General features: G+C 42.0%; 1 protein-coding gene across 1 annotated transcript in view; it reads left to right on the top strand.

Moving 5' to 3' along the window:
* The window catches only part of SLC22A15 (solute carrier family 22 member 15), a 1628958-nt gene that overhangs the window by 1121297 nt on the left and 481085 nt on the right, over window positions 1-26576 (top strand). The window contains exon 8 of the mRNA XM_044072941.1: window positions 5683-5768. Coding sequence (XP_043928876.1) covers window positions 5683-5768 — 86 coding nt within the window. The remainder of the gene's footprint in view (window positions 1-5682; window positions 5769-26576) is intronic.

Raw genomic sequence — 26576 nt, 5'->3', positions numbered from 1 at the left:
AATGGCAAAGTCCTGAAGACAGCCCACCAAATTTTTTTTCCCTGGGAAAAAAATTCGATGTTCCGTGACTTCACTATTTTGCCATTTCGACAGTATCAGATCGACTAAATAGCATTCACTATTAAGTTCATTCGATAGCGTCATATAGACCAGTTATGGCAAGATAAAAATATATAGATTTACCCAATTACCTTAGATTTTGAGACAGTGTTTTGCCCCCTGCTGTCTCTCTAATGCTTTTAACTGCTCCTTGACTCCCTTTAATCGTCTTGCTTAGCTAGTGTTCCAATAATTGCTTTACAGAGATCGAGATACAGAAGGCATTTGTTTGGTTATACTTTGAATATTGATTACTGTGCAGTTTATTCATTTTGGTATACTGAAAGCAAAAAGATTCATTCTCAGTTATTGATTTAATAGTTTGGTAATGTTCTCTGTACATGATCTTATCTGATTAATTATGAGTTTAATCATGATTTTGTTTTTTTAAAAATCCTATTCCTCAGGTTGTTGCTGGTCACGTATGTAGTTACAAAATTGCCATTGTAGAATAAGTGTTTAGATCTTCTGCTAAATAACTAGTCATTTTTATTAATATTGTACTGACAGTGTTAATTGTGCATTTAGTTGGAGTAGTGGTTTGTTTTCTATGACATTTGATTGAAACTTAAGTTCTGTTTCACTAAGAACTGCAGCATTCATGCCTGCTTAGTACTTTGTTCTATTTTGCTGTTTCTTTCAGATCCTGTAGTAGGATGTAAGGAGCATTGAAGCTCATCCTTAAACTTTAGATGTCACAATACCTCTGATTTTTCCATCCCAAGGCTGCTTGAAACTGTTTTCTCTACAGGTCATCAGTCTTGAAAATATATTTTTCTTTTAAGTATTTGAAATGGTTTGCTTAGCATTTTGTGTAGACATTCCATTCTGTTATTGCTAGTGCATATATTAAAGTTTCTGAATAGCTTTAAGCTTACATTACTGTTTTTATACAGAAGCTTGGGTAAATGTAATTTTTTTGTCTGTGGTTCCTTTTGAGGTACTGGTGTGTGGAACTCTTGCAGTTACCATTTTTTGTTGGAAGTACCTAAAGTAGAATGAAGTAGCCAAAATTCTTGTTCATCATCGTCATTGTTAACACTTTGTATCCCCATTATTTATGTGGGGTCAGGGTGTCACCACTATCTCCACCTCTTTCAATTCAGTGCCACTCTCCTACTTTCTGTGACAGTCATGCCTTACTGTCTTGTCTCTACTCTCACACAGTCTGTCCCGTCTCTTTCTTGAAAGTCCTTGTTTCCTCTTGCCTTCTTCCTCTCTCTCCCAAATCTTCACCAGATAATTTTCTGCTTTCCTGCATGTGTCTGAACCACTGTAATCTGTTCTCTTGACCTTCTTTGCAATTGGAGCTATTTTGGCTTCTGTACCAGTGTTATCAGTACTTACTCTGTACTACGTATACATTACCTCCCATCTTAGCCACTTCATCTGCATCATTTCTGCCTTCCTCAACTGCTGTGCCTTCACTGCCCAGGTTTCTGAACAGCACATAAGTACCAGTCATCTGCTTTTTTGCACATTACTTTTCTGCTTCTTTGGCATTTTTCTTTCACACATTACCCATGAACTCTCTGCCAGTTTATTGCAGCCACTATGATTTTAGCTTTAACTTTGTCGTTCAGATTTCCCTTCACCTCATCCATCCTTCTCAGATACTTGAAGATGTTAAACTGCACCACAATTTTCCCTTCTGCTCCACCTCAACCTGACGCCGAGGACCAAAAAAAGTCATATGATTGTTATGCAGACTTTGTGCCGCACTCATGCTAAAAGTCATATTTATCCTAGTGCCTTTCTGTCCAAGCAAAGATTTTCAAACAGATTTACTACTTTTTACATACTAGCTACATACTTTCATCAAAGCAAAGATTGCTGTGTGGCCTTAACACTTCCAACATCTTTTTGCTACACTGCTGATAAATATGGAAAGTCTTAATAGGCACTGTATACTGACTTTAAAAAAGCTTTCAGTTTGGTTGGCCACAGCCCTTTTGTCAAGCATTTCAGTTGTATTGGCTTTGGTCTCAGTCTCTGAACTAGTTTTCTAGTTATTTCTACAACAGACCATTTTAGTTCAACACATCACTTTCTTTACATACCCATTTTACCTCTGGAAGTCTGGATGGGTCCATGCATGGCCCCAGATTGTTTTCATTGTTCATGAATTCACTTAACTGTAAATTTTACTCAAGTAGTTTTAGACACTTTATGCTGATGATGATATTAGAGCCTCAGATGGCATCCGTAATCTCATCTCCTTCTCCATGAGGGCTGGTTATCAAGTCACAGTCTCTTAAAACCAAGACTGTGCTTTTTGGAACTCCACAAATACTCCCTGTAACAGCTGTTTATTTCTGATCCCCTTTGCATGTTAGTAACCTGATTGTTTCGTGCAAGTACCTTGACTTAGTACTAGACCCAGCTTTAAATTTTAATTTCAAGTAGTTCTGCTTTATGACATAGGAGGATAAAGCCATTATTGTGACCCAGGTTTCTAAAGCAGTTTGGACAATGGAGGAGCAAGGTTGAGGAGGATGGGAGTAAGCAGCCATTGGCCGCTCTCCCAACTTGGAAAGAACTCAGCTAGTCTCACTGTTGTACTGACTCCTAGTAGTGGCTAGTTGTAGTATCAACATATGTATAGGTGAAAACCAGCAGGTGTTTAGATGAGCTGGGGCAGACACTTCAAGTCGCAAGAACTGTAGTTGGGGCCAGTAATGCACAGTATTGTGTATTCGTTCAGAGCCTGGTGTTACAGGTTTTCCTGCAGCATGTCATAGGGAGATGGGAGTTGGATGCTTGTAAAAGAAAATATCCTTGATTCTTTCCAGGCTTCCAGGACCAGCTATTACCCTTTGTGGAATAAATGCCCTGATCAACTCTTGTCCTACTCAGGGAATAAACGGCCAGTAAATCACAGGGGGATGGTGACTATCAAGCAGTAGGAAGCCCAGAATAATTATTTAAAGTAATGAGTTTCATGTGTACACCATGTCAGACAATGAACTTCCAGCAGAGAGACTCTTATCATATGATCAGTTTCTGTCCCCTGAAACCGGATACTTATTGTTAACAAATATACTGATTCCAAAGCTGCATTATACAGTGGCCTACTTAGCTTATGACTGTCCAGAAACACCAGTGTATTCCAGAAAGCTCAAACTAAAACATGTTGCTTCATTAATTTCTTTGACAACAACACTCAGTACTTTAACCTGCTCATCAGTACTAATACCCATCCTGTCAGTCTTTAAGGCTACTTTAATACTCAGCACCAAACTACATAAATTAATCTTTCTCTAAACTTCTGGCCTCCTCTTACATTTCTACGTAACATTAACCACACTTCATACTTCCTTCATATTGTTATTTCTAACATGGCAAAGATGTGTGTTTACTCTGTTATACTGAAATAACTTTCCACACATTAGCTGCTGTGTGGAAATCCCTCCCCATTGGTAAAAGTTCAGACTTACATGCGTTTAGAATTTCCATTTAATCGTATTTGTTTGACTTGCTGCAGTGCAGATGTTTTGGCCACCCAAAATAGCATCGTCACTGTAACTAAAAATCATAAAGTTCCTTTATTCAGTCTGTGTTTTACTGTGCACCTGTATCATTGCAAATTTTACTATGAAAAAAATTTCACTGTACAGGATTACCTTTGCACTGTGTAATATACTGTTCTGTTTTTAGTCTTTTAATCGTGTAGTTTGTCAAACCACTGTTAAGTACAACTTTTCCTGAAAACGTTATTGTATCCATAACATAATGCAAACATTCTGCATTCTATTACATGATGACTGTGTTTTGTTTCATGCTACTATACTGCTACTGTATTCCTATAAAAATATATTAAACTGCATTTTTGCTACTGTATGCCTTAGACCCAGGCTGTGACTAAAAACAGTCTAGACCAGCCCACCCATCCCATTAAATATTTAAATAAATAAAACGTCAGATGCTGGGGAATTTATACTGGGTATCCATGGTGTGAATAATTTTAACTTTTAAAGCCTTGAATGGTTTGGGCCAAAAATATTTAATAACCTTTTTTATGTATCTCTCTCTCTCATGTTGTTATTCTATGTGGACCTGCTAGAAGTTCATAGGGGTTTGTTGTATAGTTTGTAGAAAAAAATAGAATAATCTAAAAACACCATCTTTTTACTGTGATGTCGAATGATACTGTGTGAGGCTTACACTGACTTAACTACCTTTATCTTTTAAACAGATATGTTGTATATTCATTTGTCTGGCCTCCTTATCTTTTTGTTGCTCCTTCCAAAGCTTTCTCTATTCCTTCTCCCCTTCATGTTTCAGTGACCCTATACTTTTTTTTTTCTTAGTGCTTTTTCCTCCTCTGCTTGTGACCATCAAGCCACCCTCTGTAGAACTTAGGCTAATTAATTTCCTAGAAGTGAGGAGTTTTTTCTTCAGATCGCCTAGGGTGAGAGCTATTCATAGATGCCTTCATCTAGGCAGACTTTGAGGTGTTTGATGCTATTGCTGGCATCAGGCAATGAGCTGTCTTATCCTTCCTCGTCTCTTTTCCTTATCTAGTATTTTGGTGTCCAAATGTGGTCTAAAAATGTTGATTTCCTGTGACACCCTCTCCCCAGTTTGCACTCTTCCTTTTTATTCAACTTAATTTCAGGCCCTGGTTTACTTTTATAAACAATAAATAATTTACATAGTCCTTATTGCAATTTAAGTAAGGTTTCTCTGTTTAATTTTCTAAGTAATTTAATTGCTAGTATATACATTTTTTCTTTCATTGAAAATCATCTTAAACAATTCTGTGTATGAAATACTTGTTTTTCCTCCTGGTGTATAGACTACTTCTGGTGAAAATAAGCAGGCAGCATAGAACACTTTCAACTAAAAGTCAAATTTGCACTTGGGCAAGCTCCTTAGCATCCCCCCATAACCCACATCTCTGAATGTACTGACTTTGAGATTTGCACAGCACTGAGGGGGGGGGGGGACTTCATTACCACTACTGTGTAAACATCAACGTGGAAATTGATTGTATTAGTTTGATCCACATTTTGTTGGAACACAGTTTGACAGTAGCCATGGAACCCATTCACTGTACTGTTTATTTTATTGTTCAGTTGTTTAACTTTTTGTGTAACCATACATTTTTCTTTATATTAATTGCCATGAATTACAAATTTGATATATTTTCTTTTGTACAGCTTCATTTTTTTCTGTAAAATGCCAATAGGAGGAGGTGCAACCAAGCTTATAAACAAGAATTTTCAAGTATGTGTAATTATGTTTACAATACATGTGACTCCATATGACTTACAGAAGGAGGCAATACTGAGTATATTGTGGGTGCTGCAAAGAGCACTCTTGGCTAACATCAAAGACTGAAGTAACACTGATTTATTGAACTCAAATTATACCTTCACTCTGTTATCAGAAACCCAAGACATTTGGAGAAATAAAAAAAAAAAAGATTTAGTAACAGAAAATGTGAAATTGCTCAGAGTACTTACCCCAAGATTTATATAATGGGAAGGTTTTATAATAGAAACTTAAGCAAGAATAATATTTTAAAACTCTGTATGAAGGCAAGCATTTTATTAAATCAGATAAATTTTCCCCCATCAGGTCTGGTCGTAAACGAACATTAGCGGGATTTCTGCTTATAGGTGGATTTGTTTCTCTAGTGGTGATGTTTCTTCCAGAAATGAAAGGTAAATTTCTTTGTACGCTATTATAAATTAATGAATTGCTTCAGGAATTGTGCTTTCATTTGAAATTGCTTGATTTGGACACATAATCACACTTAAATTATCATAGTACTAGAAAGCTAGAAAGCTTTTGTAGTAATGATCGTTTGTGTATAAACCATATTTTCGAATTTCCTCCATTTTATTCCTCCATTTGTGCCAAGAGAGTTATTCCTTCTGATATTTGTTTGAGCTTGTATTCCATGAGTTCCAGAGCACTTAGTCTTAGATGTCATGCTTCCCTTGTTGTCTGCACTATCACACACAGTCATTTGGTTCTTATCTTGTAATTTGCATTCTGCTCCTGACTATATTTAATTTGCTGGCTGTAAATGATCGGTTAGTTTTAATAAATAATCAGTATTCAGTTCCTCTTCCTTATGGTATATAATGATTAATATGATATTCTTCAAATCTCATGTGTTGACATGAAAACAGATCTGTAGTGGTTGCCAAATATAAAAGATGAAAATTAAATGAAAAGTACTGTTCAGTTGTCATTCTCAGTGACGCATCTTCCATTACTGGATGTTACCCAAGCCTGAATTTTGTAGAGTGTACATTTGCATTATATGCTGTACTGTGTGGTAATTCTTGTTCTGTCACAAAGCCAAAACGTGGTATTCCTTTGCAGTATTCAGAGCTAACTTTTTTCATCCTGAAGCTCCAGATAAATATAGAGAAGCATGAAGGCATTAAATATGAATTCAGCATTAAAGGGGTGCTTTTATATGCTACTTTGTTGGGTAGTTGGAATAGCTCCTTTATTTTGCAGAAATGATTAGCCACCCAAGGGTGTGAACAGTGACTCTACATGATAGAGACTTGATGGTTTACCCTACCCCTGTGTGTAAAAATGGGAAGATGGGGATTGTGGATGGATGTTTAGAAGGGAATGGAAAGAGTGTGTGTGTGTCCTTTAGGGTAGTAATTAATGGTGCAGAGTTACAATTGTATGAGTATTAACTAGAAGACAAGCATATGGTTACTTGCTGCTTTTCAAAGACACCAAATTCATATTTCAAATATTATGTGGACGGCGCACTGGTGCAGTGGTACCGTTGTCACCTCACAGCAAGAAGTTTCCAGTTCGATTCTTGGTTGGGGTGCCTTCTGTGTGGAGTCTTCATGTCCTCCCTGCATTCGTGTGGGTTTCCTCCAGGTACTCCGGTTTCCTCCCATGTTACAAAGACATGCATCTAGAGCTTTTCTCCCCCATCCTCCTCTGAAAATTGGCTTTGTTCCAAGTTGGACTTTCCCAGTAAACAAAATGTTAAATAAAATAAATAAATAAAAAATATTTTTCTACTTCAAAAGATTTAGCTTAACAAGACATTTCCTTAAGTTGCAGCTTTTGAACTTTTGAGAAGAAAGAAAATGGAAGATATGTTTAGATGCTTTATAATGTTTTCAAATACTTTTTTATGGTAATTTATTTCCAGTACTACAAGCTGTGTTTCAGACAACAAAAAAGAATGGGTTAGTTAAGGCATGTGATGTATATTGTGTATGTTACTAGAAATTAAGTTTATAATCATTGTAGTATCAGGACTGATGTACGGCTGGAGGATTATACTCACTTTAGCATCAGTACTAATGTACTGCTGGAGAATTATACTCACTTTAGCATCAGTACTAATGTAAAGCTGGAGAATTATACTCACTTTAGCATCAGTATTGTACATCTGGAAGATTGTACTCACTTTAGCATCAGTACTGATGTACAACTGGAAGATCATACTCATTTTAGCATCAGTACTGATGTACAGCTGGAGGATCCTGTTCACTTTAGCATGAGTACTGATGCATGCTAATTACAAATGTAAGATGCTGAAATGAGAAATGTTCCAGTCTCAAGCATGTAGCCAATATATTAGCCAACAAATTTAGTGCTAACTTTACCCCACCTGCCCACATTGTTGCCATCAGTATCCCTGAAAATTTAGCTTCCCCCAAAGTTACCTTAGAAGAAGTCATAAGTCCTTGCAAAGACTAAAAGTAAAGCTTCTGTGGGATCATATAGAATACCAGGCTGCATTCTCATATGTTATATGTGAGCTTCTACTTAAATTTTCAACCTCAGCTTATCCACAGGGTGTTTAAATACCGTCAAACTGTGTTATTTTTATTTCTCATGTGATTGAAACTTTGATGTTTATTGTAATTTGATATTTAGTATTCTCATGTTTTCTATGTTATTGTTTATTATTAAATATTTTTATACCTTTCATTGTGGCTGGTCTTTTAGAGAATACTTTTAATGTCTTGAGTGTACCTGTGCTTATTTTAGTGACGCTTTGGCCACTCTGAAAATCCAGGCTGCTTTGGTTACACTCTACCATTTATGTTAGTATTGATTTTACTCAGTGTATTTGGATACCCTTGTAAGAGCCTGACAGCCTGACAGTAGTGGCAGAGAGGTTACCTTATAGTCTGGGCAGAAAGGGTACAGCTAGTAAATCTGTACCAGTCTTTCCCAGGAGTGTGTGTGTGTGTGTGTGTGAAAATCAAATACCCAGTTGTGGGTGTGTGAGCTACATGGAACTGGGACCAGTGCTCCAAAGTGAGTGTTGTTTGGGATCTGGAAAGACAGAGAGTCCAGTCCCAGAGGAGCATGTTCCCTGAGTGCTCTTGGGGAAAATTGTGTTTGCTACAGAGAGCTGCATTTGAAAATACTGTGTAAATTCATTCCTGTTTTCAGTGGCCTATCCTCTCACCTGTGTAAATAGCGAGGATAGAGGCTCCTTGATTACTGGCCTGGGGTACAGAGAAGCCATCACACAAACAATTAATTTATGATCTGAAGTTGTTAATCTTCTTCTTCCTATTCATCACTGATGGGTTCGGTTCTGAGCCCTCGGAACCGAGTCGGCCTTATACCAAGCTTGCGTGCACCAAAAACTCTCGAGCTAAGCTGCTACCCACAATGCCTTTTACTCAGTTACCTCAGATCTAGTTTGCCGCGCAGCCATATAGCAGCGTTTCACCTTTATAAATTTACAAGTTTTTGTGGAATTTTTTCTTGTTAGTTGCTTGTTCTTTGATATCTTTCTACACTCAGTTCTACCCACAGGTAGCCTTTCTACCCTTGTAGTATCCTATTACCATTGTTGGTATTTCCTCTTTCTTCACTTTCCTCACTCTTTCCTTTTTGTGTGAGAGTGTTCGCTATTATGTGTGAAAAGAAGTGAACTACAAGGTTTAAACATTGCTCTTCTTGCAGTGGTAAATTTCCGAATAGCGACCTTCATGAAGAGTGTGTGTACTGTTTGGGGGTTCCGCATTTGTCGGTGAAACCCCCATGTGATATTTGTGCTAGCTTCAGTCAGCGGACGCTGAATGAACGTTGTAATAAATTGATCCTGAAGGGCCTGCTTTCATCACCTTTTTCGGAGGTTATTTCTGCGATGGAGGTCTCAGCCCCTCCTTCTGTGGACAAGAAACATCCTCGCTCGGACCCCTCTTCACTGGCTGGTGACAGGGGTAAAAGCCATAAGCACAAGGCCCAAAAGTCTTCCTGTGAGCACTGTACTGCCTCCTCAGTTCCGACTACATCGGTTCCAAGTTCGGCTCCAGTGAAGCATACCGAGATCACCTCATCAGCACATTCCCCGGCGCTGACTACTGTGCCATCTAATACCTCTGTTCCGATCAATTTGTCTGCCTCTCATCTCGGGACCGTCACCCATCTCCGTTCTGATGTCAGTTCCGACAACAACTTTGGAGACGTTCTTGACATCCACCCCTGTTGTGACCTTGGCTTTGAGCCCGTTCTCGGCTCCAACCATTCCTTTGTTGCAAGTTTCTAAGCTGGAATCGTCTGTGCCATTCTGTGATACACCACGGACCCAATATTCGTCGTCTGTGGACCTGTTTGCCGGACAAGCCTGCAGCCCCTTTACGGACTGGCCTGATTCCCCCTCAGGGGCATCGGTAAGATCTACCAGGAGCCTTTCAGAATTGGATTTTAGTGTGCCTTGCCTAGACCCCAGTACACACCAGGCTTTGAGTCTATTACTCCAGCGACCCCTGCATACTCTCCTCCCTTGGATCCCTCTGTTCCAAGGCTCATATATCTGACATTTTCGAGAGGACCCCCTTCCTCTGTGCCAACATTGACAGTGCCTGAGGCCCCGACGCCCCTTTGGGTGTCGGTTTAGTCGGAACCCACCCTCCGTCAGTCTCATGCTTGGGGGTGGAACCTCCAGTTCCGGTCTTGGTTCCGACTGTGTTGTCGGTCCCAGCTTTGGATCCGAGGGTGATTACCGCCCCGAGTTTGCTTGAGGCTCCGTCCCCGGGGGTGGACCGTGTGGAGCGGTGTGTGACTCCGGTTCCAATTTTGTCTTCGGTTCTGGGCTCTCACTCCTCTTCAGTGGGCCCGATTTCTGGGTGATGGAGAGGGTGCTTGCTTCTAGCAATCCTCCTACGTCGGTCATCCCTCCAGTTCCTTCTGAGCCGCAACTGTCAAAGGCCACCCCCCCAGGACTCCGAGAGCACAAGGCCCAGGAAACCCCTCTCCAGGGTATTCCACTTTCTCCGTCTTCTTCGGATGCTCCCACTGAAGAACCCCATCGGAAATGGGAGTGTAAGAGGAAACACATGGACTCCCCAGAGGAGTCCCTCATGGATGATACAGCCTACGATGATGGGAAAGGATCACCACAATCACCCCCTGACAATGTCTCCTTTGGAGACATCCTGGAAATCTTGAAACAGTGGGGTGACTGGAAGCAATCCAATCCTTTCTCGGAGGAATCTGTATTCTTGCAGGCCTTTTGCTCTCGGCCCTCTACTTCTTGGGTGACCCCCCCCCCACCGCCGATGAGTTGGTTAAGCTCATCGTGCAGTGGGCATGGAAGAACCCGAACTCCGTTGAGACCATCCTCAGGAGATCAGACAAGGTACTCTCCCCTCCAGAGGATCAACCCCATTGGTCTAGAGGTTTGCTAGTGAACGCTATGGTGGTGGCGGCAGCCACGATAAAGGACCTCGCGGAAGAGATCCCACTGTCCACCCACTCAACAGAGAGTCCCGGGCAGTGTACAGGTTAGTGAAGCGAGTTTTTGCATCAGCGACCTTTGCAGTCAGTTCTCTGAACTTGTTGGCACATTTTACGAGGCTACAGAGAGATCTTATCTCTGAACCTTCTGGGACCCTCACGGGCCAAGTATCGGATGGAGCACGAGACAAAGTTGCTTCCCATCTTGCCACCCTAGAGTCAGTATCCAATGCGTCCATGAGGTTGCTGTCCCACGCAACCGAAGGAGCGGCTTGAGCTGGTGGGTGCAGGCGTAGTCATGAGACGCCACGCCTGGATGCGCATTTGTGACCTTGTGGACTCCTTCAAGTCTTCCTTTTTAAATGCCCCTATTCAACCATCAGCTCTGTTCGGTGCTAAGGTCAAGGATACATTAGCTAGGTGCGAGCAAGACGGGAAGACCTTGTCTGCCATGGGCCTACGCTTTTACAAACCTCAGCGTTAAGATGTGGCACAAGAAGTCTCAAGATCCTTTCCCTGATGCACGTGGTGAGGACTCCCCCAGAGGCAGTGGGGGTTCCAGTAATGGAAGACGCCCCTTTCAGGGCAGAGGGGGTCCCCAGAACCAGGGCTGCAGAGATTCTTTCTTGGGTAGACCGTATCAGCGCTCCTGAAGCGTTGCCCGATTGCTTTCCACTGGAAGCAGTCGGGGAGCGTTTTTCTCTGCACCGAGCTGCCTGGCTCTATATTACAGATGGTCAGTGGGTGCAGAGAATCATTACCAGAGGCAGCCACATTCCCCTAATATCTTATCCAAGACCTCCGAAATCCCTTCCCGATGTTCCACACAGTCAAAGGGAGGAGGCAGCTTCCAAAATATGAAAGCTATGTCAAAAACAAGCCATCCAACAGGTCCTCCCAACCAATGCAGATCAGTGTTCTACTCAAGATTCTTTTTGGTGCCAAACAAGACAGGGGACTGGAGGCCCATTCTGGATCTCAGCCAACTAAACAAATTGGTAGTTCAGACCAAATTCCGCATGGTCACAATTCAATCCATCCTTTCCTTTCTGCGGGAGGGTGTGTAGATGTGCTCATTAGATCTCCGGGATGCGTATTACCACATCAAGATGGACAAGCACTCCAGGAGCCGCCTCCGCTTCTGGTTGGGAGCCAATCACTACCAATTCAGAGCCCTGCCTTTCGGTCTCTCGACGGCCCCCAGAGTGTTCATGAAATGCCTAGCAGTGGTAACAGCACATCTGAGACTTCAGGGATTCCAGGTGTTTCTGTACCTAGACGATTGGCTTCTCTCCGCCTCCACTAAGTGTCTACTGGTCAGGGTCCTCTACTACACCCTAATTCTACCAGAGTCGCTGGGCATCACCATATATACAATGGGAGAAATCCACCCTTGAGCCCTCACAACATTTGGAATTTGTAGGGGCAATATTCAACACCCAGTCAAGTCTGGTCTCTCTTCCCCTTCACAGACTTCAGCGATTAAGGGCACAAGTTCAAGTGATACTCTGTCGAAGAAAGGTGTCTGCAAGGGAAGTTCTCCAGGCTCTGGGGTCTATGGCTGCAGCCATCCCTATTGTTCCCCTAGCCAGATTGCACATGAGATTACTACAATGGCTCCTTCAGTCCCAATGGATACCCAACCTGCACCCCTGAGCTCACAGATTCTCATCACCAACACTTGCAAACAAGATCTCCTCTGGTGGATGAGTACAGACGAAAATCTTTGGTGTCGCCCCTTCCAGGCTCCCCAACCCATCGCCACGGTGACCACAGACGCTTCCCTGATGGGTGGGGGGGGCACTTCCAAAGAAAGTCAGTCCAAGGCACGTGGTCTAATGTAGATGTCAACTTGCATATCAACGTCCTGGAGTTGAGAGTGGTGCTATTGGTGTTGCAAGCTTTCCATCCACTCCTTCCATCCGGAACGATTGCTGTCCAGTCGGACATGTCCGTGGTCTGGTACATAAACAAACAGGGAGGGACCAAATCCTACCCCTTGTGTCGTGAAGCGATGAGAATCTGGCAATGGGCGATAGCTTCCAACCGCTTTCTGATTCCAACGCATATCCCGGGGAGCTCCAGCATGATTGCCAACAGGCTAAGCAGATGCATCCTCCGTCCTCACGAGTGGTCTCTCAACCAGAGTGTGGCGGCAGAAATTTTCAGCCATTGGGGCCAGCCATGCTGCAACCATTTTGCCTCCCCCCTCAAACACAAAATGCAGCAGCTACTTTTCCCTCTTTCCCCCTCACGGGGAGTCACCGAGAGACACTTTGATTCACGATTGGCCCACGGGTCTCCTGTATGCTTATCCACCGATTCCTCTGATCCCCCTTGTTCTAAGGAAAGCTATTCGGTTGAGAAGTAAAGTGATCCTCATTGCCCCGTTCTGGCCTCAAGTATGTTTTCCCTTCCTTCGACCTCATCTGCTACAACCTCCTTGGATTGTAGGCACTCATCAGGACCTCATATGTTACCCACAAGGGCTGACTCCCCGAATCTGTCTGCTCTCAAGCTGACAGCTTGGTTTCTCCACTTCCGTTAGTTGCCAGGCAGGAAACCCTCTCTTCACCTGTCCATGATATTATGTTGGTCTCTCATAAACCATCCACCAGGAAACTTTACAGGGACAAATGGAAAAGATTCTCTATTTGGTCACGTAATCAGAAGCTAGATCCGTTCTCAGTCCCCGTAGCTACTATTTTTCATTACATGGCTGAATTATTTGACAATGGGGCGTCAGCTTCCACCATTCAAGTCCATCTAGCAGCTGTTTCCAACTTCCATAATGCATCAGATGGAGTCCCTCTTATTTCCTCTCGCCTTTGCAAGACTTTCCTCAAGGGTATTTTCCACAGCAGGCCACCCATCAGGCAGCCGGTGGAGGCATGGAATCTCTCATGGGTTCTGCAGTCTCTTTCTCTGCCCCCTTTTGAGCCTGCTGTGACATGTGATCTAAAATTCCTGTCATGGAAATCCTTATTTCTGGTGGCTTTCACCTCAGCCAGACAAATTTCTGAATTGCAAGCATTATGTATCAAGAGCCCATATCTGATCTTTCATAAGGGCAGAGTATCACTTCGTACTAACCCATCCTTTCTCCCCAAAGCTTTTTCTGAGTTTTCGATTAACCAGTCCATTGAGCTCCCTGTATTCTTCCCAAATTATTCAAACAAGGGAGAATACTGCTTACATTCCTTGGATGTTCATAGACAATTACGTTTCTATCTGGACAGAACTAAATCCTTTCACAAGTTGGACCAGCTTTTCATTTCCTTTGCAGGTCCTAGAATGTGAGGCGCAGTATCAAAGGTGACTTTGTCTAAATGGCTCAGGGATTGCATTCCTTCTCATATTCGTTTACAGATGGACCTAAGCCTGGCCAAATCAAAGCTCACTCAATTAGGGCTATTGCAGCATTGGTTGCTTTCCACTCTAGGGCCTCCATGGATGACATTTATGCAGCTGCCATTTGGGCAAAGCCCCATACCTTTATCAAGCATTACAAATTGGATCTGATCTCCAGGGGAAGAACGGCCTTTGGCTCAATGGTTCTCAGGAATGTTCTTCCATAAGGGCCACCCAGGTTCTCCAAGTAGCTGGGGACTCGGTCCCATCAGTGATGAATAGGAAGAAGATTAACAACTTCAGATAAAGAAGTTATGTCTTACCATAACGTTCCTTCTGAGTTGTTGATCTTCTTCCAGTCATCACACCACCAACCCCCTCCAAAGGTTCCTGGTGGATCTTCTGGGTCTTTGTGGTGACTTAGGGTTTCTGCGCTGAGATGGCCTCTGACTTGTGATTTCTTCTATAAGTTGCATGCAACCTCGATCTGAGGTAACTGAGTGAAGGGGCATTGTGGGTAGCAGCTTAGCTCGAGAGGTTTTGGTCATGCAAGCTTGGTATAAGGCCGACTCGGTTCCGGAGGCTCGGAACCGAACCCATCAGTGATGACTGGAAGAAGATCAACAACTCAGATGGAATGTTATGGTAAGACATAACTTTTTACTTTGTAGTTTGTCAGTTTCTAATGGCCTGTGTGATCTTAATTTAACCGAAAGTAGCTTCAAATTTCAATATCTTTATTACTTTCAGATTTTCTTATACAATTTCAGGACATTTAGATACCCAACCTTATAAAGCACATTGCACAAGCTTATAGTACTAAAGACAAGAAACCAACAGTATTTCACATGTGTGGCTTTTCTTTTGTATGTGCCTAAACCTTTACTGTAACATTTGAAATAACAAATTATGTCACTTTTCTGAGATATTTTTATTTAGTGCCAATGTTATAAAACCAGACTAAAAATATGATTTGGATATTTATAGAGTTTGTCAGTTAAAGTAAATGTCACATATTTATCTTTGTTGTAAACCACCCCCCTAAAAAAGAGAGCAGACGGTTTTGTAGGCCTATTAGTATTGCTCCACAAATCTAAAATGTCCACAGTTTCGTAGCAAATTACAATGGAAAATTGGCCAAAAGGTGATGATTTTATGCATAGAGACACGTACATGGCATTATCTTCTTTTAATAGATGCCTCATTTCGGTAAGAAGCTGGAGTATTTCCAGTGGGAAAAACGATCACTATTCTAGTGAACCATGATGCTTACTTTTGATCTGTTGTGGAACCAGTACAGATATGGTCTAGAGGTCTAGCTTTCCCTGTTGTACTCCCTGCCTTGAACACAAGTCATATTCCCACCCCTAATAGAAGCACCGTATATAAGATGTGCAAGCAGGAACTAAAGTAGTGTAGAACTAGGACACCTAGTTAGTTCCAAATGTAGTTGTAACACTAGGTAATAAAGGCAATTTCAGAGCACATTATGCTTAAATAAGTATGCTCCTGATACTGGTAACCCTAAATGAACTTCAGAAGGAGAGGGTCCTGGGTGAATTGTGGATGCTGCAAAAAGCACATTCAGCAAACATTAAAGACTGAAACAGAAGTGATATCACCCACTTTAACTATGCCCCAACTTAAGAGTGAGACTGATTTCCATTTACAGTATTAAAAATAAAAAATATATATATGGAGAAATTAAAATTAGAGAAAGATTATAATGCAGCAACGCCTGCCACAGTGAAATGAGGTAAAACCGTGCTTTATGTGTCTACATTTAGGAAGCCATATCTCATTTACCCCTTTGACATTTCTTGGCAAAATTTTCTTGGAATTATATTTTTATACTTGTTAAAAAAATGAACCTACAATTTTCATTCCATCCTTTAGACCATAAATGCTCTCTCACTGATGAATTGCCCCAACTATAGGTAAGTGTAGAGATTTTTGGTGGTAGCATCTTGACATATCTGATGAAATTTGGATTACGTGTGCTGTGAAGTTATAATAAAGTAATTAATTCTGAGAACCAGAACATGGGTTGTGCCTTCATTTTGTTCATTAAATACAATAAACAACATAATTCAGCTGATTTATATATTTTATTTTCTAAATAGGAATCTTCTCTTTTAGATGGGTTACATGTTCTGTGTCTTTGAAGATGCCATATAACTTATCTGTGAATAAAAGCTGTGGTGACTTTCTTCCACGCAGATGTCTTCTTTTCTCTGTGGCATGTGCACACTCTCACTATTGCCTCAGTGTGTGCCAGATTGATAGTTGTTTAACTGTAATCAAGTGACAGTAGTAGTCAGGTCACTTTCATGCTTGTGACAGCCTTTTCCACCCCAAAATAATTTCTTTCTAATTGTGATTTTCTTTCCTGTCATTCTCACATTGCCGTTGTTAAGCCAGATTAATGGCCATTTAACAAATGTAGGAATGAGTTGCTTTCCAAGCAGACTGCCTTCTGCGCCCATAAATAAAATCTTGCCCATGTACACCTGAAATGATTGACTGTGGTCAAATAAAAGAAATTCTAACAAGTCTAATGCATTTCATCTTGTTTTCATGTATCACACACTACCCCTGACAAGGCAGATTAACAGCCATTTAACTGTAATGAAAGTGTACTGGTCATGTTTAAAAGCATCTTTCTTTTACAGTAAATTTCTTTTCCTGTTAATACTTCTTATGATAAAGTTGCAGCTGATTTTGAAGAAAAATCAAAGATTATAGTGTGCTGTTTAATTTAGTTTCGTTGCTTATGATTTCTTGAATAACCACACCCACAAAATGATGTAATGGGTATTGAGCAGTGATTGACATATAACTGCAAAACATTATGGGAAACCAAAAACAACTTACCTCTTTAGAGAAGCAGCTTCCTGTTTAGATTCTGGTTTTACTACATCATCACATGCATTAATTTTCAACGTGAAGTATTCCATCTGCAAGAGCTAGTTAACAACTTATCTTTCTAGGACACAATAAACTGCTGCTGGTGCATTTAGCATGAAAATACACTAGTCTGTACATTAATGTAGGTAGTGTTGCATTTTGGGTTCAGTTTTTCATGATGTAATGGCAAGTATTTTCAGGAGTAAGAAAATATTCACTGTGCATCCTTACCAGTAAAGTAAAATGCAAAGATGCACTTCTTGCATTGGAAATTGTATAATTTGATATTGTATATGCTATGGAGATCATATCTAGTTTCAAAGGTTTGTCATTTACACTTGCTTCATTACATGACCAGTGCACTTTAATTATAGGATAGTGGCATTCAGCATAAAAAAGACACCTTTGATGATGTATTTAACAGGCATATATATTATGGTTACTTGCTTTTGTTCACTCACTGGACATCTTCAGAAAAAATGCAGCATATAAATCTTTTTCTTACTCACATGATCTCATCAAATGACTATTAAAACACACATTTAATAGAGACATAATGTCAAGTTTTAAAATAATTGTGTAAATCAACTCATTCTTAACTACCCTAAGTTTAAAAATGCTTGTAATAGAAATAGAATCATATTTAACCCAAGTTGCCGCACAAACCCCCTATATTCCAACTTTGATTCCCATTATCCTATTCGTATATTAGTAAGAACTTTCTCTAAAACAAAAAATAAAAACGTTGTAAAATTCTTAAATATTCAAGTGTGCTTACTTAATGCATTTTAATCACTTTCCTTTTGATCAGTGTATTTTTGTTATATTGCTGATTTTTTTTTTAAACTGTTCTTTCTGATTTGTTGATTTTTTTTTTTTGTCTTCTGTAACATAGACTAGATTCAGACCTGCTAAATCTGGTTCTGTTTGTTAAATTGAGCAGTAAACCATGCACCATGCTATCTTTTGTTGGAGAGGGCACCCCTGCATACTTGTGGTAGGAAAGTGCAGTTAGGACTCATCTGATTGAAGGTTGCTGGCACAGGGCTCAGTTTTGAGCTTTTTTATTGGTTAAATTGTGTAATTCAGTGTGCTCACTGTTGCTGTGTAAGCCCCGCGTTTGCACTTGCTTTAACACTGCTCCACAGAGTTAGGCAACCAGCCACTGCTCTGCTGTAGTCATCTGTTTACGGGTAATGCTGCTGTATAAGCCTCGCGTTTGCACTTGTTTTAACACTGCTCCACAGAGTTAGATGACCAGCCACTGCTCTGCTGTAGTCATCTGTTTATGGGTAATGCTGCTGTATAAGCCTTGCGTTTGCGCTTGTTTTAACACTGCTCCACAGAGTTAGATGACCAGCCACTGCTCTGCTGTAGTCATCTGTTTACGGGTAATGCTGCTGTATAAGCCTCGCGTTTGCCCTTGTTTTAACACTGCTCCACAGAGTTAGATGACCAGCCACTGCTCTGCTGTAGTCATCTGTTTACGGGTAATGCTGCTGTATAAGCCTTGCGTTTGCGCTTGTTTTAACAGTGCTCCACAGAGTTAGATGACCAGCCACTGCTCTGCTGTAGTCATCTGTTTATGGGTAATGCTGCTGTATAAGCCTCGCATTTGCACTTGTTTTAACACTGCTCCACAGAGTTAGATGACCAGCCACTGCTCTGCTGTAGTCATCTGTTTACGAGTAATGCACTACTGTGCACTATCGTGCACTACCATGCAGTGGGGGTGTAACCATTGGCGCTTATAGATGCAGAAACTTCTGTAGATAAATTTTCCCTTAGTAGCTGCCAGTGATCCAGCCAAGAAGTCCTTAAATTGCGCCTAGTGCCCCCTAAAGCAGTTCCAAAACCACCAATTCACAATAGTCTCCTACCGTTTAGAGAACCTCCTGCTAGTATACACCCTTTGTAGAGCACCCTGTTAGTATAGACCCCACTTAGAGCAACTACTTATACCACCCCCCTCCATTTTCTCTCCCCACTGTGAAAAGAGGATTTAACCTAGCATTATGATGGTCAGTTTCCCCCCATTTTTGCTACCAGCCTGATTGACATGGGTATCCTGAGGCAGTGTAGCAACTGCCTCATGTACACTGACAACCCTCTACTCCTGAGTCACCAAAGTACAATTTGTGAGAGATGCATCTACAGTAATAATGTGGAATCCTTGATCTCTCATGCACAGAAAAGTAAGATTGAACAGGTTGTTAGCTCATATGCTACACATCCTACGCAATCCATGCTCTCAACACATAAACCATCATATGCAGAGGTACTTGCCAGAAACCTAAACATCAGAGACCATCCAAACACAAACATGCTACACCCTAATACAGCACCTACAACACTCAAAACGCATAAAAACAAAAGCATCAGTGTTTCACCAAATAAGCCGCTAAGGCAAACCACATCTAAACCAAATTTTTTTAGTCACAGGTGACTCCATTGTGAGACACACACCTGTCCCAATCACCAGGCTGGACAAAGAGAAGGTTACAGTCAGCTGTCGGGTGCCAGGATCTGTCAGAATACACATGCATTCAAGTCTCTCAACAACAGGTACCGTTATGCCTCCGTCATAGTTCATGTTGGTGTGAATGACTTGAGACGTACCTCAATGGACTGTATGAAGAAAGGCATGATTGATCTCTCTGAATATGTGTTCCTGGCAGGTATGTCCCTAGCCTTGAGCAACATTCTACCCAAACATAGGATGATGCCACAGTATAAACAAAAAAATGATTGACTTCAACAATTGGCTTAGTTTCTGGTGTCATTCTAAGGGGGATCCAGTTCCTGTCAGCCTGGGATGACATGGTTGATAGACCACGCTGCTTTGCCAGAGAGTCTTCACCTGTCGCCTCTATGCTTTCGGTTACTGGCTGAGGCAACTGCCTCCCCCATAGTGCCTATTTTAGGTAAGGTCTCAAGAACAAAATTTCCGATGTGAAAATATCACTCCCAAATAAAATAAAGGTTATGCTGCTAAATGCTAGGAGTTTAAATCAGAAGCTGGACTGTCTGGAAGCACTCCTCTCCCTGGAGGATGTTGACGTCTGTGCCGTCACAGAAACTTGGTTCAGGGTTGCAGAGAGTACCCTAGCCTTGCAAGGCTACAATGCCTTCCACAATTTCAAACCACAAAATGAATGTGTAAGAACTAGAGGAGGAGTATCTATCTTCATCACAGACAATTACACTTCTAGACCGGATAGACAGGAAAACTCCATGGAGTTACTTCAAGTTCATAACTGTGGGTAAGACCCCCCCTTCAAGTTATTTTTAGCTATAAGCCCGCCTTCAGTGAACCATGGTACCCATGCTACTTATTTGGACCTACTTGAGTCAATCAAATTAAAACCGAACACATTAGTTATGGGTGATTTTTTTACTATCCCTCCATTGACTGGGAGACTTATACAAGTGCAGACATGCTCGCACAAATGTTCCTGGACTTTGTCAACACTAATGCCCTGGAACAAATATATGCAACCCCGTGAGGGGCTCAAATATTCTTGACCTGGGCCTCACCAACAGGGATGACCATTGCACCACCACAAGTATAGGACCCTTATTGGTTAAAACTGATCACAAAACAGTCACATTTGAAGTAGCTGTAACACCTGTGCCCCTCCTAGGTGAAATCAGGCTAAAATGTTTCACCAAAGCTAATCATACCCTCCTAAGGTAGCAGCCCCAATCACCAGGCCGCGGACCGGTGCCAGGCCATCAGGTTAAGTGAATGCCTTTATGAGTGTGTTTGTGTCTGTCTGTGTATGTGAGTGAATGTGTGCATGAAACCAAAAGAATGTGTGTGCGTGCGTGCGTGCGTGCGTGTGTGTGTGTGTGTGTGTGTGTGTGTCTGCAGGTATGAATGAGGAAGTGACTGCGTCTGTGTACATGTGAGATTGGGAGAGTGAAAGCGATGTATTAATCAATTCGCATGTGGGTGTGACAGACTGAGAGTGATGTATGAATGAAAGTGTAAGTGGGTGTGTGGCATGTGGGTGTGACAGACAGTGAGATCGATGTATGAATAATGTGTAAGTGGCTGTGTGGCATGTTTGTGTGACAAAGCGACGTGTGAATGAATGCAGGTATGAATGAGGAAGTGATTGTGCGTGTGTGTGTGTGTGTGTGAGATCGGGAGTGAGACCAATGTGTGAATGACTGCGTAAATGGGTGTGTGGCTTGTGGGTGTGACAGACAGTGAGAGCGATGTATGAATGAATGTGTGAATGAATGCAGGTATGAATAAGGAAGTGACTGTGTGTGTGAGACTGGGAGAGTGAGCGATGTGTGAATGAATGCAGGTATGAATGAGGATGTGACGGAGTGTGTGTTGGATCGGGAGAGAGTAAGAGTGATGTGTGAGTGAATGCAGGTATGAATGAGGGAGTGACTGTGTGTGAGAGATCAGAAAAGAGTGAGAGCGATGTGTGTGCATGAATGTGTGCATGAATGCAAAAGAGACTGTGGGCAGGATTCACGAAGCCTCCGTGTAAGAGTTATAACTCTTACACGGAGGCTGCAGTTAAACGGAGTGATGTCAGCATGCTCTGCATATTCATGAGAGCAAGCTGAATCACACCTAAGGCTAACACATTCCGTGTAAGACAGTAGGGGGCGTGTCCATAGGCCAAGCCCTGCAAGCGGACACGCCCCCAGAAGAGTAAAAGTGCCCAAAGTAAACACCCATGACAGAGTCCATGGAAATGTGAATAAACACAACACAACACATGCCCCCACAGACTACGAACATAAAATGTACAAATGAACATCTTATAATTTTTTTTAAATTGTAAAGATGTTTGCCCGTGACTTCTTTCGTTTGCTGGCGTGCCCGTAGCACAGCCACAGTTAGCAGTCAGTGGGAAAGCATATAAGAACTAAATATGCAAAGGAAGCCAAGAAGCAATAGCGTAGTGGTAGAGACGTCGGCTGAACAGCAGGCATCCATGGTTCGAGCCCCCACAACATCAATTTTTTTTTTAGTAAAATAAGCACGAAACAAGTCCCTGACAAATATGTACACATATAAAATCACAATTTATGTAAAATGTAATGAAATAGTCCATTTATTTTGAAGAAATGTGAGGTAACAAAACAATAGAAAATGCCAGATGTGCCTATAGCTGAGCTACAGTTTAACAAGGTGAGTGCATCTGCCCGTAGCTGAGCAGTGGTTTAACGGGTGGAAATGAGTGCCCGTAGCTGAGCAGTGGTTTAACAGGTGCAAAATGAGTGCCCGTAGCTGAGCAGTGGTTTCACACGCTGAAACTGTGTAACCCTAGCTGAGCTGAGCGTAATATGCGTGCTGACAGCCAAATGAGGCGTGAACCAGTGCACCCCGTTTGCGCGGAGCTGCGCACCGTGCTAACAAGCTAACCAACGGGCAACGTTGAGCAAGCTGTAACAAAACTGCCTTTACACAGACACACCCCCTAGCCTGTCTAGACAGTCATAAAATATAAAAATCAGTGGCCAGGTTCGAACCCAGGATACCATGCACCATAGTCAAGGTACTGAACCACTAAGCCACGACAGCTGTACTCAGAAATGCAGTAATAGCAAATATATAGGAATGAATAGAAAGTGGAGCATGACAAAGCAGGTTTTGTGAAGTGGATACAATTCCAAAATGGCCAATGACAGATAAGTGCGGGAAAAACGGCATATATAAGCCCCATAGGCGGGAATGCACAGCATAAACGATTGTAGAACTGACTTGCAGCCAGAATGTCGCTGCTGCATTTACCCTGCATCAGCGATCGCAACTCTTCCCTGTGACTTCAATTGGTCGCCGACCTAGTATTTATCTGTATAATATTACTGATTGTTACTTTATAAATATGTTATTCTAATGGCGTTTTCACTTTGTTTGTTTTTCATGCCAACCTATACCATTTGTAAATGTATTCTGTATTGTCTTATCTGTGGAGCTTTTCTCCCCAGGCCTCTACTGAAAATGGACATGTATCCAGCTAGACTAGCCCGGTCAACAAATGTAAAATAAAATAAATAAATAAATAAATAAATGTCAGGTGTAGGTGAGGGTAGTTGCTTTCGAGCACAGAGGTGGGGCGTTGAGGAGTCCAGATACATGGTCTGGCTTCTAGTCCACAATCATGAGGCCCAACTCATGCAGGGCCAGGTCCTGTGGGGAGCATATATGGCTGAGGCGTGGGACCGGTTGGCTCATGATCTCACCAGTGCCACAGGGATTCCAAGGACTGGTGAGCAGGTCCGTCACCACCATGCGGACCTGAAGAGACGCAAGCAGGACCAATTGAACCTTTGGATACAGGAGGCCCGGCAAATGCCCAACGCCCCACTACTGAGTAAGTTACATTTAATTATGTATGTAAGAAATTAAATTAGCTGATATTATGGAGATGTGTATTCCAATATTACTTCATTTATATTACAGCTGCAGGTGTCTGTTCTGCGAACCGCAGAGCCTATGGCGATAGGCTGGTGCGGTTGAGCCACCAGGCAGGTCAGTAATCCACTCCCAGTAACTGTAAAGAAATATCAAAGTATGACAGTTAGCAAAATAGTGCAGTGTAGTCACTAAGTAATAAAATGTGCAAGTAACAGTGTAAAAGTGTTTGCAAGTATTGCTTGATTACAAAAGTGTGTTGCAGTCTGTAATCCAAACAGAAAAATGAAAATGTCTGAAATAAAGTCTGAAATAAAGATGCCCCACCTGTAATATAATAGTACACAACCTGCAGCAGGCTGAAAAGTACAGCTGCAGAAGATGAGCAAATCACATGTGTGAAATATATCCCTGTTGAAATACTGAACCATGACAGAAGTGAGACTGCTGGAAAGGATTGTAATAACTACAGGTAAAACATGTCAATAAAGCCTAGAAGTAAGTACCATCCTGAATAGTAAAATGAAAACAAGTGAGAGAGTGTGAGAAAGAGTTATGAATCCACCAATAAAGTAGTAAGAACCCTTGAATAAAGTATACTGCAGTCAGTACAGAATGAAATGAATGTGACAAGTAGAACCAAACTACGAAATGTGTCCAAAGTGTTGCTGCAGCTGGAATGTGTATCCCAAAATCTGGATATGTTGCTCTCAGTCTGCAATATGCAGATAGTATGATTGTCTGAAATATCAAACATCCACAGTTGTCTATAGCTATATAAAGCAAATGTAGCAGGATGATGTAGCTGAACAAAGCCAGATATGAACGTGTATGAATAACAATAAAATGTATATTGATGTAGCAGTAACAGTCCTATCACCAAATTGAAGTAGTTATCATATAGGAAACTGTAGTTAGAACAGTAGTGTGTATATATCTGTAGCTATTAGAAATGTACAGCATATGTATTGGTATTCGAAGGTGTTAATAATATTTTCTTCACCCCACCCTATAACCACATATAATCCATTCCACGTGAAATTGGTATGTGCAATCACAATTAACACCCCTGGACATTTGTCCTGTTGGGTCATAAATATTTGCATGTCCGTTGATGCATCTGCCCCATTCATACATCCAAACCTGATGGCCTGTTGCCATCAATCAACCCTGCATGTTGTTGGACTGTGTATTGCTGTTCAAATTATGCATGTGTTATGCTCGCTGTTCAATGGTGTGAATATCTGGGTGTTTGGTTAATGGGAATACTAATGCATGCTGTTACAACTAATTGCGAATGGTATTGTATGTTACTAACCCAAACTGTCATGACATAATGCAAAACATAGGACGACAGGGAAGGCGGGTTCCAGCGGACCCACCTCTCCCACCTCAGCTGGCGAGTGCACCTGGCACTAGTGCCCAGTCTGGACCCTCCGGTGGCCCTGTGCCACCTGCAGGTGGAAGCGCTGCAGGGATGAGGCCCGTCCCCTCTGCAAGCGTGGCCGGAGGAGAACCACCACTCACCCTCCATAGCGTCCGGACTGTGGTGCGTAAGGAGATCCGGGACTCTGTTCTTGGGCCCCTACGCCAGCTTGAGGCACAGGTGGCACAACTTACGGGCATGCCTGTTGCCCGGCCTACACAGCCCCCAGCACAGCCCCGTCCAGGGCAGTGAAGGAACAGTGGCAACTGCCCATGGGTGGGGATATCAGTTCCACTGTTGCCATCTGTGGGCTCATGGGCTCTGGATATCCAAACCTCCGTGCCTGTCAGTTGTGTAACCCCCACACGTGTCATACACGCCCTGTATGCGTCTTGTTTGTCTTGTCTGTTGACCTACCCAACCTACCTCCCCAGCTATACCGACTTCCTTCACCTGACATACCACTCTCACCTGAAAAAAAAAAAGGGCACTCTGTACCAACAAAAATTACGCCCCATACATAGCTGCCCATTCCGCATATGTCTGCGGACATGGAAACTATCAATTACAATTGGCTGTACAACAAGTATTATTGTTGTCCTTACACCTCTCTCAGGGGTGGAAGGTATCAAATGTCACACCAAATTACAAACATATGCACAGATGTTGCTGATGAAGAAATGGGCAGCTATGGGCCTTACCTACATCCCTCCTGCAAAACCCAAGCTTGTTTCCCTACTGTCTTACCCTCTTTGTGACCCCTTTTTCACCACTTTCCTGTCTCCCCATTTTCATTTCTTTCAAAGAAAATAGCGCGGGTGTGCGCAAGAGTAAGCACGTTTAAGCGGTTGTAAGTGGGTGTGCACGGAGCTGAACACCAGTGCGCATGCGTGACCTCGGCGCAAACCAGCGCTAACCCGGTTACACCTGCTTAAAAGTGCCTTAGGCACTCTGATTGACAGGTCCTGTAGTCAGTTCAAAAGCAAAATAAAATCCCACTGTCAGTCCCGAACCCAGGACCTTGGAAACAGTAGTCTGCATGACTTACCACTAAGCCATGACTGTTATACAAGAACATTGTGCTAAAATAAATATATCATGTAATAGTAGGAATGAATGTAAAGGGAATATAGGATGTGTAGTACACAAAGCATGTCATTTAGAATTACTGTCAAAACTAGTGGATTTCCATAATAGTAGTGTGTGAACAGAAACAGCCATGCTAGTTGGTAGCTAGTAGGTAATAATGTCACTGTAGCACCTTGCAAGCCACACACATACTCACAGCAGGATAATCACTGCCCATACCCCACAACCTCTTACAGGAACACATCCGGACCAAGTAATAAAATATGTGGAGCAAAGGGCCAAAACCAGGGACACATTACAAATAATGTTACAACAAACTTAGACAGTTCAGAGAGTAACAGGTTCTGCATTTTGTGGGATGTTTGGAAGGGTATGAAGTCTGAAACTTGAATGTTTGTCACTATATTCTGACTTGAGCCCAGAGTGATTTGCCAGAAAAGCTGTGCATGAGATATTGACCAAAATATGAGGCAGAAATGTGGACAACCTGCAAATATTTGTACACATGAGAGGTCTGACACCACCATATTTGAATAGTTAAGAGCCTAGACATAGCAACAGTGAATGAGTTACAGGGATGCCCCACAGACTCCATGTGAAATGTACAAACAG

This window comes from Protopterus annectens, chromosome 5.part1 (genome assembly GCF_019279795.1).
Source record: "Protopterus annectens isolate FY-2018-M chromosome 5.part1, PAN1.0, whole genome shotgun sequence".
Classification (NCBI taxonomy): Eukaryota; Metazoa; Chordata; order Ceratodontiformes; family Protopteridae; genus Protopterus; species Protopterus annectens.
Note: the sequence above shows the minus strand (reverse complement) of the source record. Positions and strands in the feature narration are given on the sequence as shown.